This window comes from Ailuropoda melanoleuca, chromosome 3 (genome assembly GCF_002007445.2).
Source record: "Ailuropoda melanoleuca isolate Jingjing chromosome 3, ASM200744v2, whole genome shotgun sequence".
NCBI lineage: Eukaryota > Metazoa > Chordata > Mammalia > Carnivora > Ursidae > Ailuropoda > Ailuropoda melanoleuca.
Genome location: NC_048220.1, coordinates 5,265,204 through 5,284,996, shown reverse-complemented (window position 1 = coordinate 5,284,996; position 19,793 = coordinate 5,265,204). Strand labels below are relative to the sequence as shown.

Here is a 19,793-nt window from a genome sequence, read left to right as displayed (position 1 = left end):
TCCTGGGATCGAGCCCCGCTTCTCCCTCTCCGTCTCCAAGCTTGTGCTCTCACTCTCTCTCCATCAAATAAACAAATAAAATCTTTAAAAATTAATTAATTAATTAAAAATAAAAATAAATAATTTAGATAGAATAAAATTACATTGAAAAGAAGGAATAGCCATGAAAGTAATTCTGGCAAAATAAAATTTAAATGCAAAAAATAAGAAATGGCCTGATTGTGCTGTACTTAATTTTAGATCAAACAGTTAATTTGCTTTGGACAGCCACAGGCAAAAGAATGACACAGGGCCATTATCTTACACCAAACACAAAAGTGAACTCACAATGAATTAAAGACTTGAACGGAAGACCTGAGACCATAAAACTCCAAGAGGAAACATAGGCGGTAAGCTCCCTGACATCAGTTTTGTCGATGATTTTTTGGATTTGTTACCAAAAGCAAAGGGCAAATGGGCAGAGGATTGGAATGGACATCTGTCCAAAGAAGACATCCAGGTGGCCCAGAGACACATGAAAAGATGCTCAACATTACTGTCACCAGGGAAATGCAAATCAAAACCACAATGAGATACCACCTCACACCTGTCAGAATGGCTATTATCGAAAAGACAAGAAATCACAAGTCCTGGTAAGGATGCAGAGAAAAGGGAACCTCTGTGCACTTTGGGCAGGAATAGAAATTGCAGCCATTATGGAAAACAGCATGGAGGCCCTTCAATAACTTAAAAAGAGAACTCCCCTATGATCCAGCAATTTGACTTCTGGGTATTCACCCGAAGAAAACGAAAACACGAATTCAGAAAGACATAGGCGCCCCCGTGTTCATTGCAGGATGATTTATAATAACCAAAGGACGGAAGCAGCCTAAGTAGCCATCAGTGGATGAATGGATAAAGAAAATGAGCTGTATGTATACCATGGAATATGTAGCCATAAAAAAGAAGGGAATCTTGCCACTTGTGGCAACACAGACGGACCTTGACGGCATTACGCTAAGTGAAACAAGTCAGACAGAGAAAGACAAATACCACGCAATCTCACTCACATGTGGTATGTAAAACACAAAAATAAACACAAAACCAAGCTCAAAGATAGAGAGAGCAGACTGGCAGGGGATGGGGGAGGGCAGGGGGGATGGCTGAAATGGTACAAACTTCCAGGTACGAATTAAATAAGTCATGGGGATGTACAGTATTGAGTATCGCATGGTGACTATAGTTGCTAATACCATATCGCATATTTGAAAGTTGCTAAGAAAGTAGATCATAAAAGTTCTCATCACAAGAAAAAATATTCTGTAATTATGTATGGTGACCGATGTTAACCAGACTTATTGTACTGATCACTCCACAATATATACAAATTTGAATCATTATATTGTAGACCTATAACTAATATAATGTTATATGTCAATTATACCTCAATAGAAAAAAAAAAGTTAATTTGCTTTAATGTAATTTATTCCAAAAATGCTTTATTGACCCAAGGGGGAAAATCATAATTCTAATTAAGATAAAAAATTCTAGGGGTGCCTGGGTGGCTTAGTCAATTAAGTGTCTGCCTTCAGCTCAGGTCACCATCCCAGGGTCTGGGATTGAGGCCCACGTTGGGCTCCCTGCTCAGCGGGGGAGGCCTGCTTCTCCTTCTCCCTCTGCCTCTCCCCAGGCCTGTGCTCTCTCACTCTCCCTCTCTCAAATAAATAAAAATCTTCAAAAAAAAAATCTAACCAAGATATTTCCATTCAAGGAAACCACAGGGTCAAAATGCCCCTCACCTGCTGAAGACTCGTAATGGTATATAATTGCCCAAACTCCAGACACAAATATGCAACTGCCCACGGCAGGTTCTCATTTAGACATCCCAAAGCCTCATCAAATACAGATGCTCAAAACCAAACTGTTGATTTTCTCTTAGCAAATTGTTTCTCCTCTCAGACACCTGTCTTTGATGTTGGGACCATCACCCTTTCAGTTACTCATGGCCAAGACTGACAAGATAGGAATTACTGTGCTGAGGTCCGGGAGAGGTCAAGATTTCGGAGAGGTAACCCTATACTTGAGGCCACAGTGGCCCTAGAAGCTTTTGCCAATTGGAAAGAAGTGGCTGGGAGGGCAAGCTCACTTCTTGTGGCCTTGCACAGCTAGAGACAAAAATCAAGAGTCATGGGGCACCTGGCTAGCTCAGTTGGTACAGCATGTGACTCTTGATCTCAGGGTTGTGAGTTTGAGTCCCCCATCAGGTATAGAGATTACATAAAAATAAAATCTTAAAAAAAAAAAAAAAAGTCAGGGGCCAGGAGTTTCGGTCCCAATAAACCCAACATTGGGTTAAGCCCCAGAGGACTGCACCCTAGAAGTAAAGGCAAACTGAAAGCAAACCAGCCCTTCCCTGAATTGCAGTCCAGCTCTGAGTCATCCTGGGGCAACATCATGCCCTAAGTATGAACTACCATGATCTCAGTTCGCTAATCCCTCCAGGAACCTGGCAAAAGCAATAGAAAATTCTCTTTGGCAAATGACAAAATCACCCCAGTGCAAATTATTTCTACAAGTAATATCACAACTGTAATATTCAATGTACAAAAACAACCAGATGCATGAGGAGGCAAGACTCCTTGAACTAAAACCTTGAACTAAGCCCATCAGAAATAACAGTCAACAGAAACAGAACTGGAAGAATTCCAGACTATAAAACAAATTACACCTACTATGCTCAAGAAATTAAGTACCAAAATTGAAACTTTCAGCAGGGAGCAAGAAACTCTCTAAAAGTCTATAGTACACGTGAAAAAGGGATAAACTGAAACTAAAAACAAAAATTATAAATTTAATGAAGTGTTTAACAGCAGATTTGACATGGCTAAAAAAAGAATTACAGAACTGAAAGGCTGGTCAGAAGAAACAATCCAGAAAGAAGTATGGAGAGAAAAAAAGGATAGAAAATACAGAAGAAAAGTTTACAGATATGGAAGTTACAGCAAGAAGATCTCATATATGTCTAACTGCAGTCCCAGGGTGGCTCAGGTCATGATCCCAGGGTCCTGGCATCGAGCCCCGCATCAGTCCCTGCTCCGCAGGGAGTCTGCTTCTCCCTCTCCCACTGCCTGCCACTCCTCCTGCTTTTGCTCTCTCTCTCTCTGTCAAAAAAATAAAGAAAATCTTTAAAAAATAATAATAATTGCAGTCCCAGAAGAAGAGAGACCAGAACAGAGACAATATTTGAAAAGATGATGGTTGAGAATTTTCCAGAATGGATGAAAGATATCGATCTACAGGTTTAAGAGCTGAAATGGATCCCAAGCAGAATAAAAAGAAATCCACACCTTGACCCTTGATCATGTGAAAATGTAGAAAATCCAAGACAAAGAGAATAGTAAAAGCACCCAGAGGAAAATAATAGATAATAGTGCTGGTTACCTCTTGTCTCTCAGGTTACAGCTACAACTTGTTCTGTGATGCTGGGGCTATGGTCTGCAAACTACATTTCCCAGGCCCCCTTGCCAGCTGACTTCCTGTTTGGTTCTGCCAGTGGGAGACACTAAAGGGAGATTAGCAGGTGGAGGAAGGGGATTCCTTCCTGTCTCTACTTCTTGCTGGCCTCACTTCAGGCACCTCCAGCTCCTTTCAACACTCCCAGCACCAGCCAGACCAAATCCCCTTGGAGGCAATAGCCCAAGCCATCAGGGCCCCTCTTCTGGGAGTCCCCAAGTGGGCGTCCTCCTCCAAGCCCCTAGCTGCTGTTAACCTTACCTCTTCCCAGGCCCAGGAGTGGAAACTGTAAACTGGGCTAACCTCAGCATCCTCTCTGGCTCTTTTTGTCTTCCAAAATCCGTGTGAACAATCCACTTTGTGTATTATATCTCCTTTGTTTGAAAAAACTAGCGTGGTTTATGTTTTCTTCAGTGGACCATAAGGGATCCAGAACTCTTTAAAGGAGCCACAAAGGGGGCACCTGGGTGGCTGAATCCGTTGAGCATCTGACTCTTGATTTTGGCTCAGATCATAAACTCAGGGTCATGGGACTGAGCCCCATGTTGGGCTCTGCACTCAGCATGCAGTCTGCTTTGGATTCTCTCTCCCTCTCCCTCTGCCCCTCCCTGCTGCTTGCAATTGCACGCATGCTCTTGCTAAATAAATGAAAGAATGAACGAATAAATAAAATCTTTTTAAAAAATTAAGGCGCCACAGAAAATATGGTAGATAGTGTCTTTTTTCCCAATTATTTGCCACCAATTCCTGTGGGAAGCTAGTATTTCTCCACCCTGGTGACATCAGGCTTTGGCCAGGGACATGCAAGGGTAATGATATTTAAGGATAAGCAACACCTGCTGTCATGTCTCAGAAAAAGCTTGAAGAGCCATCCCATGATTTTGCCACGGCTCTTTTCCCTCTGCCAGGAGACGAGCTTGTCCCAGGTAGGAGTTGTGGCTGACTACCACAGGGCATGAAAAGCAGCTAAAAATAAAGCTTTGTTGTTGCAAGCCAAGGAGATGCAGGGGAATGTTTGTCACTGCAGCATACTCTAGCAAAACCTGACTAATACATGCAATTGGACTGCCCCTCACTCCTCAACAGCAAAAATGGAAGCCAGCAGATGGTCCAACAACAGCTTCCATGCACTGAAAGAAAATTACTGCCAACTTAGAATTCTATATGCAGGGAAACTGTCCTTCAAGAAGAAACACTATAAAGACATTGTCAGACAAAAACTGGGAGACCAGGCTGCCAGCAGCCCACTACACATTAAGGGAAGCTAACGACTGTGTTTGCAGAGAGACAGAAAATGATCGGGGAAGGAAGATCGTGGACACAGGAAGGAAAGAAGGACAAAATCCACCATCAATAGGTGAGTCAATCTAGCTGAAGACTGAGTGTGTGAGAGAACAGGAACAAAAACAGCGTGCAGCACATGGCTGGATCCTGAACCAGGAAAGGGCATTAGTGGGAAAGCTGGTTGAATCCAAATGAAGCCCGTGGTTTAGAGTACTGGACCGCTGCGAACCTCTCCACTGTCCTCACTGTGCTGCGCTTACTATGATGTTAACACAGCGGGGAGGCTGAGTCAAGGATATCAGTGAACTCTACTTTTTTTTGCAACTTCTCTCTACATCTAAAACTAGATGTTATTTCCAAATAACACAGAACCACTGGGGTCCCATAGTGCTGGGTGGTGCCCTCCGCCCAATACCGCTTCTTCCCCTTTCTTTTACAGGTGTTCCCACCAATAAACCCTTGCACTCTGAACCATGTCAGTATCTGCTTCCCAGAGGATCGACCCACAACAAGCTGTTTGGTAGGCTGTGTGACCTTCCCACCAGCTCATGTAGGGGACCTAGCCCAGGGATGATGGGTGGTCTGTGTCCCTATCAGCCTGGCAAGCCCCCCGCGGCTAGCAGCTGTATGCAAAGTAAGAGGCTAGTAGAGGGTCTGAACCCCTTGACCTCCACACCTGCCAAGGGCATGATGAACACAGGCCTGGAGGACCTTGCTGACCCCGTGAGGGTCTGTGTGGCCTGGACCTTGGAGGGGGTGGAGCAAGTGGACGGGCAGCTGCTGCCCAGGTAGGCTGGGCTGGAGGGTGGGGTGGGGCGTGGCAGTGCCAGGCCGGTGAGGGTGTGTGTGAGCCTGTCTGGCTCCCCTGGGCGCGGCTGGGTAAGTGTTCAGGTGCATGGTTCTGTGAGTCGGGCCTGCTGTGGGTTGGGGATGGAAGCCAGATAGGCTGGCTGTGTCGTGCACATCTACTCAGCGGGCTGAGGAAGCAGGAGAGCCGGGGCCGAGAGAAAGCCCTGTCTCAGCAGAAGAGGCAGGAGAGAGAGTGGTGATTTTCAGACTTCAAGGTCTGGGACGCCTCTTGCACCAGGGCCCAGGGCGGCGAGGGCTGTGCCCCGACTTAGCTGACCAGCGAGATGTGGCAGATGGAAGGGAGGGTGAGGGGCCCACTGGGTGGACACGAAAGTCAGGTAGTGGGTGGGTGACCAGGTGCCTGAAACCCTCCCGCAAGCCCAGGACCTAACCGCTCAGAGCTGTGGCTCCCATACTCCGAGGAAAACAGCCCTCTCTTGGCACTGAAACAGCACATCCTGGCATAGCTCATTTCTCCACATGTGCAGGAGTCCCCCAGGTGACCCCAAGATCACTCGTCCTGGGCTTTCCTAGAGAGGAGAGCTTCCTCATTCTCTCTGTCAGGAGAGCGATGTCCATGGGCAGGTGGCCCCAGGGCTGGTGGAGGGCACAGCAGAGAGGCCTGCCTACGGGACACCCTGCTTGGCAGATCTCCAGGTGGCCTGAACCCTTAGCTTTGTCTTTGGCCATCATACCCGAACCACCACACACCCTAAAACGAACACCAATTACAATTTAAAATGTTTGTCTGCACTGAAAATATCGATGGACAAAATAGCATAATGTCCAGAATTTGCGTTCAAGTAACCTGGGAGTGGGGGAGGGGCGGGGGCAAAGAGAGAGGGTTTATATAGAGATGAATAAAATCCTACAGTGGGGTGATGAGTACCTGGGAGGGTTTTCATTCTCTTCTCTTGAGCTTTGTGCATATTTGGAAATTTCTGTAATGAAGCTTTGAAAGTAATCTAGGTGAAGTCCTTGTTCAAAAGGAAATGGCTGGCCCACCACCAGCCCCTTTCAGGGGACACATGAGGATCCAAGTTCGCTTCAGTGTACGGCTGTTTTCTCTTCCTTTTTCATTTCTTTTGTTTTTTATTTTGAGTGTAGCTGACACACAATGTTACACTCATGCCGGGTGTTCAGCCTGGTGACCTGACGTTTTTTCCTCCCTTTGTACGCCTTCTCAATTGTGGTAAGATCCACACACGCAACTGACCATTTTAACCGTTTGTAAGCGTGCAGTTCGATCGTGGTAAGCACATTCATGCTGTCGTGCAACCGATTTCTAGAACACCTTCATCCTCTCGATGTACAATTTTGCAGTGACTTCCCCATACTTAATACTGCCCCCTCCCCCACCGACCCCGCCCCGCCCCGCCCCTAAATAATCCCTTTGATGGAGGGATTGGAGGCCAGGTCTCCCGAGCTCCATGGGGGGTGAGGGGGGCAGCCGGGCCTGGGCCAGTTTTCTGGGGACCAGCCAGTGGGCCAGCCGGGCGGTCTGGACTCGGGGCGGCGTTGGCACTGCAGTCCCGGCTGGCTTCTGCAGGTCTGAGCTCTCTGTCCCGGGGCAGGCACCTGGCAAGCCCTGGCAGCTCTCAGCTTCCACCCTAACCCGCAGCCTGGGGCTGCCCCGGTCACTGGGCGAGGGTGGGCAGTGGTGGTGAATCGAGGCTCCTCCCTGGCACGGGTGACTCAGGGAGGGCCGTCCAGGTCCCAGGAGTCCACTTTCACCCCAGGATGTGGGGCACGTCTCCCTGGGTGCGGCGGCGGGGCGGCCGCACTGGGTCCTACTGCCTCGGGCCCCGACAGCCACAATGCTCTCCGGGAGGAGCTGGCAGCGGCGGGAACGCGCACGAGGAATGACCCACCAGCCTGCTGTCTGCGAGGTCTGAAATCCTCAGGCCCCCTCTCCAGGAACGCCCGGCTCTCTGTCCCCCTTCCTCTGGCTGAGGCCTGGCTCTGCTCCAAGGGGACAAGAGAGCACCAGGGAAGGCAAGGAGCGAAGGGCAGGTGGGGGACACATGGCTGTCAAGTCCCTCCTTCACAGGGCTGCTGCTGCCTGCTTACACACAAAGAAACTGAGGCTCAGAGCAGCCACTGGGAAGTGACAGACCGGGGATTAGAGCCAGGGCCGGCCTTTCTTCCTCCTCCTGGTTAGAAAGAAGCCACGAAGTGGCTTTCTTGCAGATGGTGTGTTGGAGCTGAACCCAGCCAACAGGTCCTGGAGGAGGCCCTGGGAGGGTCTGGACATAGACTGGGGGCCGGTCGCTGTCTGTTCAGGGCTTGCTGTCTCCTGAGGGTGACAGACAGATGAGCCACAAATCTGCACTGCGACAAGTGTTGCCACAGTGACAGCGGATGGGGGCGGGGGGAGTAATTTTGCCTTGGGGGCAGGAGGAGGGACACAGGCGGTGCCTTTCATGGGTTCTCCCCAAGACCAGCGCGTACAGATGAGGACACTGAGGTAGCCCGCGTGCAGAGGCGCACCAGGCCGGGGCAAAGGTCGGGCCCGAAGGAGCTGCAGGACCGGTCCTGAAGCTGGGGACGCCACCGCCGGAGCAGGGTAGTCTGGGGACAGAATGCGTGGGCTGGGATGCACCCTCTGGGGCAGAGTGGGTGACAGCTGGGAGCCCGGGCACAGCTGGGGCAAGAGTCAAGGAGAAAGAGGATGAGGCCAGAGGTGGCAGTCAGAGAGGAGGGGACCATCCTTAGTCTCCACGAGGGGCTCCTCGATGTGAGAGTCCCGGCCAGTCTCAGGCAATGAGGAGGGACATCCGCCCCAGCCCGGGGCGACAAACCTGAGGCACCGAGAATGCACGCTGGCTGGGGGCCAGCCACTTCAGCACGGGCTCCAGGAAGCAGTCTGTCCTCCTGACCACCTTTCCTCCTCTTCCCATCAGAAGGGAGAAGGGCAAACCAACATGTACAGATGTCCACCATGTGCCAGGAGCTGTGCTGGTGCCTTACAGACATCATTTCACATGAACCCTTTTTTTGAGATGAGAAAACAGAGGTGCACAGAGACAAAGTCAATGGTCCAAGGTCAGCCAATTCCAGAAGTGGCTGCGGCCACGGAACTTGCTTCCCTTCCCCTGGCCTGGTGCCCTCAGGGCCTCACCCCTTGGCATCTGGGCATTGTGGCTGAACACAGCGGGCTAGGAGGCAAGAGACCCAGCTCCCAGGCCCAGCTCTGCCCGTAACTAGCTCTGAAGTGTGTTTGGGGGGAGTTTTTCTATTAGAGGAGGGCGGACGGAAGGTTCCCAAGGGTTCAATGCAATGCTCTTAAGGTCTGTGCTTGTGAATGTATGCAGGAGGGCATGACGGTAGAGGGCATAGGACATGTGGAGGCGGACAAGGAGGCACTCTCTGGATTGGGACCAAAGCCGCCTCTCCCCTGGGGCAGCTGGTCCCCTTGGGCCCCCACACTCCCCATCTGGGGGATCAGGACAAACTCCAAGGGCTCAGAGAAGCCAGGCAGGAAGGAGCATCTGCCAGGCCAGCTTCCCAACTTCCAGGGAGGGGTGGTGGTGGTGCGGGGTGTTCTTGGCAGCCTGGAGGCCAGAGCCTGTGCAGGACGTAGGGGACAGACAGCCTCGTCCAGGCTGGAGGAGGCGTGGACAGTTTTGTCTCTTGTCTTTGACCCAGAGCTCGGCCAGGCTGCTCTCTCCCCCCAGCTCCAGCCCCCTGCACTGCACCCAGCCGGCTTCGGGGAAGTGGTCCCAGCTCCCCCCAGAGCCGCCAAGGCTCCACAGGCCTCTGCTCTGCTGGGGGAGCCACTTTCTTGGGATTCCATTCAGCCAAGACCCTACTGCTCCCCTCCCCTCCCTTCCCCTCCCCTCCCCAAACATCAGTCCTGTGGGGAGGTTCCAAAACACTGAACACCCTTCCCCTCCCACCCCCCTCTGGCAGCCTTGTGTAGGGAAAAAAATTGGACTGGGGGGGTCACGAGATCCCGGATAAGTTGCCATGTTTGTAACAACAAAAAGGGGGGGCTGAATCTGAGTTTTCACCAGAACTTACCTTTGATCCCCTCCCCCTCTTCATTTAATTTCTTGCCAAGACAAGACAATTCTGCATTCAAACTATCTCATGAACTTCCTCCATCTCTTCCTCTCACCACTGCCCCTGCCTTCTCTGCCTGTTTCTTTCTTGTTTTTTTAAATTTTTTAAAAAATTTATTTCACAGAGAGAGAGCAAGCACAAGTAGGGGGAGGGGCAGAGGGAGAGGGAGAAGCAGGCTCCCCGCTGAGTAGGGAGCTCCAACCTGTGGGTCAATCCCAGGACCCTGAGATCATGACCTGAGCCGAAATCAAGAGTCCGACGCTTAACCAACTGAGCCACCCAGGCGCCCCGCCCCCTACCAGCACCTATTTCTAATTAATAAGCTTGCATTCCCAGGAACATGCCCTGCCTTCTTCAGCCAGAGGCTCCTGACCATGGTGAGCCCCTTCCTCCACGGAAGTGCTTCCCATCCTTCAAGTACCACCTCAAAAGCCACCTCCCCAGTGAGGCCTTTCCTCGGGTCCCCCAAAAGGTGAAGCATGTCCTTGTGCTGAACCTTCAACTGTCCCAGTGAGTAACCCCACCAGACCGGGGTGCTTCTCGAGGGCTAACATACAGAATAGCAGTGAGTTTTCTTAGAGATGAGTCCCCTTAAGTTTGGCACTTCCATCGTTAGTAAATGGGTAAGGACAACATAGAAGATAAGGGGTTGCAAACTGGCGACCTGTGGGCCCAGACTGATCCACAAGGGGACACAAGTTCTCTTCTTCATCATGATAAAATTCCCACACCATAAGATCAACCATTTTCAAGTGTACAATTCAAAGGAACTTAGAACATTCGCAAGGTTGTGCAACCACGACCTCGCTGATTCCAAAACATTTCCTCATCCCAAAAGGAAACTCCATGCCCATTAAGCAGGCACTTCTCGTTTGTTTCTCCCTACAGCCTCTGGCACTAATCTGGATTTACCGACCTCATCTAAGTGGAATCTTAGCACAGGGGGCCTTTTGTGTCTGGCTTATTTCCTTAGCCTCATTTTTTAGAGGTTCATCCGTGCTGTAGCAGGGATGAGCACTTCCTTCTTTTTCAGGACTGAATACTTTTCCATCGCGTTGCTATACCACAATGCGCTTAACCATTCATCAGTGGATGGGCGATCTGAATCGAGTCGCCCACCTTTGGCTATTGTGAAGAGTCCTGCCGCGAACATTCCTGTACGATGTTCGTGCCTGGGGTCCCTGTTTTCAACTTGGGGGTATACACCTAGGAGTAGAATTCCTGGGTCATAGGACGACTAGGTTTAACTTTTTGAGGACGACGCGCGCTTTCATTGTTTGAATCTGGATACATTCAGGTGTCCATCTGTCTGTCTCCATCTCTCCTGCATTGTCTTACACCCGTTTGACTCACATTATTTGCCCGGCCCCGGAAGGCATCTGAATTTGAGGCCCCTAAGAGGCTTTGGCGGCAAAATAAAATAAAATAATAAAATAAAATAAAATAAAAATAAATGCTTAGCGCTGAATTCAGCCGCTCAGAAGCCAGAGCCCTCGGGTCTCTCTCTCCATCTCTCGGAGCCCTATTTTGCTCCACCTCAGCACGGGTAATAATGCTCACCTAAGAGGAGGCGGCGAGGATCTGGGAGGTGATGGACGGAACGCGCCTCTCCGGGAGCTGCCGAGTTCTGGAAACGGAGAGGGGCGGGCGAGGCCAGGAGGAGGAGGAGCGGGGCGGGCAGGGCGCCCTCCGGGTACGTCTGCGGCGCCGGGGGCTGCCGACCCGCCGGGGATCCGCGCGCCGTGCACCGAGCGGCGGCGGCGCAGCCGGCAGGNGGCTGGCGGCGCGCGGGTGAGTCAGGCCGGGTTTTCCCTCCGCCTCTGGGGCAGGCGAGCGAGCGCCGCGGAGCGGGTCCCTCCCTCGCCAATCCGGCTCTGGCGGCCGCCCGCCCGCTCGCCTGCCCGGCCGCGTTTTCCCCGGCCTCTGCCGCCCGGCCGCTCCGGGCCGCCTCGCAGTCTCGCCCGGAGCCGGTGCCTGGAGGGGTTCGAATCCGCGCGAGGGAACTGCAGCCCGCGAGGGGCGGGAAGCGGCGCCAGCATGGTGAGTGCGACGCGCCGGGGGCCGGGGACTGGGCTCGGGGGTGGGGCCGGCCGCCGAGGTCTCGCTTTCCCCGCGACCTTGGCCAAGCCGTCCCCGGCGAGGTGCCCGTCTGAGAAGTGGGCGGGGGTGGCAGGGTGCGGTGTGCGCCCAGGTGCCCCCTGCTTCCAGACACTGAAGCACCGAGGCGCGGGATCGGGGACCGACCGCGACGCTCCTCTGGAGGGGCAGGCGGCAGGGTACACTGCTCTCTGCAACCCCTGCAAATGTGCTCTCCTCGGAGCAGCGCCCGGGACCCCTGCGCCGCGGCTGGGGTGGGGCAGGCGCCCTTGGCGCGGGAGTCTGACCTGGGCTTCGGCCGCCCGGGGCAGGCCCCGGGAAGGGACCAGCAAGAGACGCCCCCTCCCGCCCCCCAGGTAGCTCGCGGACCTCCCGCGGTTCTGGGGAGCCCACGCCTCCTCCACAGTCTTCCCGGGGGGAAATTCCGTGGGGATGCCTACATGCTCTGCTCCTCCACCTTCCCACGAGACCCCTCTGCCGCCCCCTCCGAGATACCCCCTTTCTGCTCCGGTCTCCTGTCCTGTAAGGGCGGCAGCTGCCGGCCCGACGCCAGGGATCCCGACCTGTGGGGACACTACCAGTTCTTGGCGGCCGGAGCACCGTCCCAGTCTGGTCAGAGTCTTTGGCCAAAGCGAGGGCCGGCCTGGGGCCAGGGCGACATCAGGTCCCCTGGCCTTGTCTGGAAAGAGGACTGGGCTGGGACCTATCGCCTCCCACCCTGCGCCCAGCTCCCCAATGCAGATTAGGGCTCTCCTCATTTGCACCTGGGGCTTAGCCTGACTGACCGGCGACCTTGGCGCCTGTGCCCTCTCCCTGCGCAGCCAAGAAGGGAGCGGAGGCAGGAGGCCATCCTGGGCCCAGCGATCCGCCTCCTCCCAGGGCCCTCCTGGGCAGGGCTCCTCTGCGGGCTGGCTGAGTGTGGGTGTGTATGTGCGAGACTGTGAATGAATGCGGCCAGCCTGCTCCCGCCACCGCCTCTAGAACGAGCAGCTTCCAGGGCTCAGAGTCCCCAAGCAACAGTGCTTCCACTATTTCTCTTTGACCCAGGTGCAGACAGGAGGAATTCCATGCTGAGGGGACTGGGGTCCAAACCTACCTGGTTGCAGATGCCCTTGGGAGAAGCAGGTGTGGGGGGCTGGGCGGACACACATAACACAGCAGTGTGTGCCCATGGAGGGCAGCTGGTGACCCCTGGCTGGGACAGCAGTAGAGAAGGGCCTTGCCCAGGGAGTTGGAATTGTTCATCATTGTGGGATCTTGGGCAGCTGGTTTCTGGGCCTCAGTTTCCTTGCCTGCCCCCCACTAGGCTGTTGTAGAGATGAGCTCAGATGATGAAATAAAAGGGCTCAGAGAACTGTAGAGTGCTATACACCACTACGTGACTCTGGTGATACTAAGATCACTCCTGTGGGGTTAGATGCTGGGCTCTGCCTCTTTGGGTGTCCCAGTGGAACTGGGGTATGCCAGCCTGTCCCGTCCCTACCCTGGTTCCCCCTCACCCACGGCCCCTCGTTTGGAGCTGGGACATTCCAGTCCAATTCCTCCAGGGCAGCTGCAGACACTCCCTTCAGCAAACCTGATCCCCCAGCAGGTGGTGGGACCCTCCCCTGGGGCCTGGGCTCTGGAGGTCCTAACCACAGCCGAGGCAGGACTGGGAGCTTCCTGCTCATGTGCTCTTGGATGGGCCAGTCGAGAGGGGAGGCACGCTGGGGTCAGGGTGGGCTTAGAAACCTGAGGAGCTTGTGTACTTTCTCCAGCGCTGCTGAACACGACCTCGGGCGCGTGCTTTTACCTCCTGGCCTCAGTTTCCTCTTCTGAAATGGAGGATGTCAGTATTCCCCACCAGTGTGTGTTGTGAGGCTGTGGTGAGCCCCGTGTCAGGCTGACTACGGATGCCGGGGTGCCTGCCTGCGTGTCCTGTCTCTGTTTCATGGCCCGGGTGGCTCTCTGACCTCGTGTTCCTGTCTCCACCAAGGGTTGATTCGAAAGAGATGCCCTCTGTGTCCAGGGCTTTCAGTGCTGCTGGCTAATCTTGGGGCCAAGGCTTGGGGAACAGGAGCTCAGGGGTCCTGAGCTGGGGGCCAGCTGGGGCCTGTGCAGAATATGGCCCAGCTCAAACCTAGCCCGCAAAGTGGCGGGGTGTGGGGGGGGTCAGCTCTGTGCAGCGCTCTGAGCCCCGGGGCGTGGACTGAGCTCTGGGCAGGGGAGGCCCTCGGAGGAGGCCCTGCTTCTTGCTCTGATGTTCCCAGAGGGGCTGCAAGGCACTTNGGGCAGGGGAGGCCCTCGGAGGAGGCCCTGCTTCTTGCTCTGATGTTCCCAGAGGGGCTGCAAGGCACTTGCTGTCTCTCCCTCCCTCCTCCCCCACCAGATCTCTAGCCCGCCCTGCACAGCTGCCCCGGCCTGACCAGGCCAGTGCCTGGGCCTCCAAGCAACGGGGAAGGAATGTGTGTGTTGGGGGGGAGGTGGGATGGACCCCTTTAGGAAAAGGGACTGTCCCCAGACTGAGACCTGGGTAGGGTGGAGCCTCCTAGAAGCCGGGGGCCTCAGCCCTGCTGGGAGAGCTGATAATACAGCCAGAGAAGTTACCTAGGACGGGTGGAGGGCTAGGGCCTTGGGGAAAGACAAAAGGAAGGGGCTCTCTGTGCCCCCTTCATCCAGCTCCACAGCTGTTTCTAATTGCTCAGGTCACGTGTGGAGAGAAGCCCCTCACCCCCCCATACACAACCCCCCCCCCCCCCCCCCACCCGGGGGCCGGGGGGGGCCACAGGGGCTTCTTGCCANACTGGGTCTTCTTGCTAGTGCAGTGCTAGAGCATTCGCGTGTCATGTGTGTGTGTCCCAGAGGGTGCTCAGTGCCGTGAGGGTGACCTTGTCCACGACTGTTGGATGCGACCCCCTGCTATGTCCTCTAACGTAGGAGCCACTGTGCTGCTCACTGAGTGGACTGCAGAGGTGTGTGTGTGTGTGTGTGTGTGTGTGTGTGTGTGAGAGAGAGAGAGAGAGAGAGAGAGAGAGAGAGAGGTATGTGCTCTTCTGGCCCTTGGCTGCCTCTGGTTCAAGGGCTCTCTCCCGGGACCTGAGACCCTTTGTGGGGAACAGAGGGTGCCCATTGTCTCTACCTGAGACAGGAAGTCAGGATCTGCCCAGGGGAAGGTGAGGCGGTGGGTGTATTCGCCACCCCTGCCACCTGCCCACCCCCATGCTTGCACTCGGCTCCTAGCTCCTGAGACCTCTCACCTCCGTTGTCTCTGTGACGGGAGACCAAAAGGAAGACAGGGCAGCAGTCTGGCCCACTTCAGAGATGGGGCAGCTGAGCCATGGCAAAGGGAGAAGCGATAGTGGCCGGGTCGCCGTGGAGAGACAGTGGAAGGACAGGGCTGGAGACCGGGTTCTTGGCTGTCCGCCTCCCTGAGAAGCAGTGACCAGAGCTGAGTGTGCTCAGACACAGTGGTGTCTGTCACTGGGAGCACCTGTCGTGGTCAGGGGGTGTCAGATTGGGATGGAGGACACTTCAGCTCTAACCCTTTGGGCTGTGGGTGCCATCCTGGGCCCCCACTAAACACTCAGCAGCCATCCTGCGGATATCACAGGCTTCTCATTGCGACCCGCTCTGTGACCTTGGGCAGGCTGCTTCACCTTCAGGAGCCCCAGTGCCCTTGCCTTAAAAGAGGGACAACAGCTCTATCATGGGTCTCAGTGAGACCCCCTACGCAGGGCTGTGTCACTGGAAGTGGCCAGCACCTGTGATTCCTTAACCGATGAGTCCCCTGACCCTGTGTGCCCTGTGACATCTTCAGAGGCTAGGTGCGGGCCACAGGGTGGGGGTGGGGGTGGGGAGCAGGGCCGCACGCCCCCCTCCCTCCCACTCCCCGAGAACTTTGTCTTCCCCAAACACAAAACCTGGAAATGGTTGAGGAAGGTGGAACCTCCTAACGACCATTGTTTGAGGTGGGGGTGGGTGTCCCGGAAGCACACTGGGGTGGGCGGGGGGCCGCACAGCTGCTGCACGCCTGCTGGGTGTCTGTTCGGGGACTGGGACGGGAGCAGCTGCTTGGGGGTGGGAGGCAGAGAAGAAGGTGGCATTCGCTCATTCAGCAGGTCCTGTGTGCGTATCTGGGGTGTGCCAGGCCCTGGGCTGAACAGGGGATCTGGTGGCAGGCTGCGGCCAGGGACAGGTGGGAGCTGGTCCTTAACCTGGTCTCTGGGTGGCCTGCCGGGGAGGAGTCACGTCTGAGCAGCGGAGCTGGGCTTCAGGCAGCCTGTGTTGACCCCGGCTGTGGGCCAGGCCCTGAGCTAGACACTCTGTCCTGTTATCTCAGCCCATCCTCCCAGCATCCCTGAGTGATAAGACTGCTTGAGGGAGCTAGGGCCCACACTTGATTGGCCCCACGCCGGGTCAAGATTTGGGACCTCCTCCGCCCCCGCCTGGTGGTGGGTTTTGGGGTGGTACTGTAGGCAAGGGCCGGCAGGGGCTGCCACTGCCCCTTCCCTCTGTCTCCCACCACTGCCCCTATGACTACGTGAACACCTGTTCCGGAAACTGGCCATTGTTCCCGCCATCCTTCCTCCCCTAGGCCCTTCCTGTTTGTATCCCTCCCACTGCAGCCCCCAAGCCCACCCACGCCAGGTGCTTCCCTTGGGGAACTCTGACCCACTGCAGGAAGAGGGGCTGAACAGGGTTTTCCCCCTCCCGGGAGAAAAAGAAGGAACGGGGAGTAATAGGCCGCCCCCCCCCAAATTGGGTGAGGACCCTGGTAGGAGAGTGAACAAGGTCAGAGTCAGACAGAGCCTGAGTCTTCAGCTGGCCCAGTCCTGGGAGGGGCCTATACCGCTGCTTTGGGCCTGGTGCCCTATGCCCCCCAATCACACTGGCCCTTAGCTGGACCTGGGACGCCAGGCTGGTAGCTTTGAGGCCTCTACCCCTTTCTCTTGCCAGCCTAGGAATCCTGTCCTGGATTCTGTCCAGGACCCATATCTGCCTCCTGGGCCTGGGCCAGCTAGGGAGCTGACACAGAGAACACGCACCTGGTTTTAGGGGATCAGGGAAGTTGGGCAGCAAGTGCCCACCTGCCCCTGATGGAGCCTCCCGATCCCCAGAAGCAGCTGCCTGTGCCCTGTTGAAACTTCATGGCCACAGCCCCAGGCCCTGCTGGCATTGCCATGGGCAGCGTGGGCAGCCTGTTGGAACGGCAGGACTTCTCCCCCGAAGAGCTACGGGCAGCACTCGCGGGGTCCCGGACTTCCCGCCAGCCTGATGGGCTCCTCCGGAAGGGCTTGGGCCAGCGTGAGCTCTTCAGCTACCTGCACCTCCCCAAGAAGGACGGCAAGAACACCAAGAGGGCCCCTCGGAACGAGCCTGCTGACTACACCACCCTCTACTACCGGGAACATCCTCGGGCCGGCGACTTCAGCAAGACTTCGCTGCCCGAGCGGGGTCGCTTCGACAAGGTGCCTTTCTGCCCGCTTCCCTCCCTAGTGTTGGAGGGTGGGGATGGGAAGCTTGGGGTCTCCTCGGAGACCCAGATGCTCATACGGGGCTGGGACATGAGCCTCCTGCTGTAGGCCGGCCTGAGGCTTGGTCCCAGGGCACCGCCCCCTGGTGATGTGCGCTCCAGGTTCTCAGAGAGGAACCTGGGCGCTGTGGGTGCGTCGGAGGGCAGAGCTGAGGTCAGCCTGGGGCCTCAAACCTGCCCTTTCTTCCTGGCAGTGCCGCATCCGCCCGTCGGTGTTCAAGCCCGTGGCGGGCGCTGGGAAAGGCTTCCTGTCCATGCAGAGCCTGGCGGCCCATAAGGGCCAAAAACTGTGGCGAAGCAATGGCAGCCTGCACACGCTGGCCTGCCACCCCCCCTTGAGCCCAGGGCCCCGGGCCAGCCAGGCACAGGCCCGTGCCCAGCTGTTGCATGCCCTCAGCCTGGACGAGGGTGGCCCTGAGCCGGAGCCCAGCCTGTCTGACTCCTCCAGTGGGGGCAGCTTTGGCCGCAGTCCTGGCACTGGCCCAGGCCCCTTCAGCTCCTCAATGGGCCACATTAACCACCTGGGGGGCTCCCTGGACCGGGCCTCACGGGTCCCCAAGGAGGCTGGGCCTCTAGCTATGCTGAGCTGCCTGCCTGAGCCCCCACCCCCCTATGAGTTCTCCTGCCCCACCACGGAGGAAGTGGTGGCCGTGCTGCCTGACACCTGTGACGATCTCAAGAGGGGCCTTGGTGATGAGGACGGCTCCAACCCCTTCACACAGGTGAGGGCGCCCCCTACCCTGGGGTCCTCTTCTGTCCCTTGGCATTGGAGTACAGGGAAGACAGGAGGGGCCTCAGCCAGCTCACCTCCATGGGTCTGGCCACAAGAGAGTAAGGAAGATGGGGTGCCTGGGTGGCTCACTCAGTCGGGCATCTGCCTTCAGCTCGGGTCACAATCTCAGGGGGCTGGGATCGAGCCCCACATCGGGCTCTCTACTCAGCTGGGAATCGGCTTCTGCCTCTCCCTCTGTGATCTCTCTTTCTCTCTCTCTCTCTCTCGAATAAAATGTATTAAAAAAGGAGAGAGAGAGAGTAAGGAAGATGGAGGTGATCCAGTCCCCCCACCCCCCACGTGACGGGGATGTCATGTCACTGGTGGCCCTCGCTAGCCAGGAGTTGTGTGGAAGGGAGGAAGAGAGACTCCCTGGGAGGGCCGTGTGTCAGGGACACTTTCCCTGCAGCCACAGCTGGGGTGTTGTGGAGGGGTCTAGCTGTGGGAGCCCCAGCAGTCGGTATCCAGGAGGTGGGGCCGTGTGTGGGTTTCCCAGCGTGGCAGGTGCCTCTTCCCCGTGGCAGGTGCTGGAGGAGCGCCAGCGGCTGTGGCTGGCTGAGCTGAAGCGCCTGTACGTGGAGCGGCTGCACGAGGTAGCTCAGAAGGCGGAGCGCAGTGAGCGCAACCTCCAGCTGCAGCTCTTCATGGCCCAGCAGGAGCAGCGGCGGCTGCGCAAAGAGCTGCGGGCGCAGCAGGGCCTGGGCCCCGAGCCTCGGCCCCCCGGCGCCCTGCCGGAGGCCGACCCTAGCGCCCGACCCGAGGAGGAGGCCCGATGGGAGGTGAGCGACCGGGCATCCTATGAGCCTTCCGTCCCCTTTGCGGCCTGCCTCCCACTCTCTGCCGCCTCCCGCCCCTTACCCGCTCTTGCGCATCCTGTGCCCCTCCAGGTGTGCCAGAAGACCGCGGAGATCAGCCTCCTGAAGCAGCAGCTGCGGGAGGCGCAGGCGGAGCTGGCACAGAAGCTGGCCGAGATCTTCAGCCTGAAGACGCAGCTGCGGGGCAGCCGGGAGCAGGCGCAGGCGCAGGACGCGGAGCTGGCCCAGCTGCGCGAGTTGGTGCGGAGCCTGCGGGAGCAGGGCCCGCGGGACGCAGCCCCGGGCGGCTGTGAGACGGACGACTGCAAGAGCAGGGGGCTGCTGGGGGAGGCGGGCGGCGGCGAGGCCGGAGGGGGCGGAGGGGGCGCCGAGCAGCTGCGGGCCCAGCTGGTGCAGGAGCGGCTCCGCGCCCAGGAGCAGGCGCTGTGCTTCGAGCGGGAGCGGCGGACGTGGCAGGAGGAGAAGGAGCGGGTGCTGCGCTACCAGCGGGAGATCCAGGGGGGCTACCTGGACATGTACCGCCGCAACCAGGCGCTGGAACAAGAGCTGCGGGCTCTGCGGGAGCCCCCAGCGCCCTGGAGTCCTCGGCTGGAGTCCTCCAAGATCTGAGGGCAGTGGATGAGCGGGCGGCAGAAGCCCCGCCCGAGAATGGCTTGGACAAGCCCGCCCGGAGATGGCTGGCTCCTTCCTTGCGCTGGTCTGTGGCAGAAGCTGCTGAGGCTGGCCAGGGGTGGTGAGGCCCACCGAGAGGAGGGGTCCAGTGGTGCTGTGGGCTGGCTGGGGTGCCAGCCGCAGGAGCCGGGGCCAGGGTTCCCGGCAGAGTAGCACCTTGGCAGGGCCCCGCCCTGCTCCCAGGAGTGGATGTGGCCCAGAGAAGGAGGCTGGGGAATGAAGAGCCCCGTGATGC

General features: G+C 56.6%; 1 protein-coding gene across 2 annotated transcripts; it reads left to right on the top strand.

The window, feature by feature from the left end:
* The first annotated feature begins 11,468 nt into the window (after nucleotides 1-11,468).
* N4BP3 (NEDD4 binding protein 3) lies at nucleotides 11,469-19,591 on the top strand. Of its 2 annotated transcripts, none has more exons than XM_034655871.1 (5): nucleotides 11,469-11,730; nucleotides 16,887-17,234; nucleotides 17,494-18,021; nucleotides 18,596-18,850; nucleotides 18,959-19,591. In XM_034655871.1, exons 2-5 carry the CDS (start codon nucleotides 16,914-16,916, stop codon nucleotides 19,493-19,495), a joined length of 1,641 nt encoding a protein of 546 aa, XP_034511762.1. In that variant the 5' UTR covers nucleotides 11,469-11,730; nucleotides 16,887-16,913; the 3' UTR covers nucleotides 19,496-19,591. The 2 variants fall into 2 exon arrangements, with proteins under 2 accessions (XP_034511762.1, XP_034511761.1); XM_034655870.1 differs by having other exon boundaries at nucleotides 16,884-17,234.
* Nucleotides 19,592-19,793: the final 202 nt, after the last annotated feature.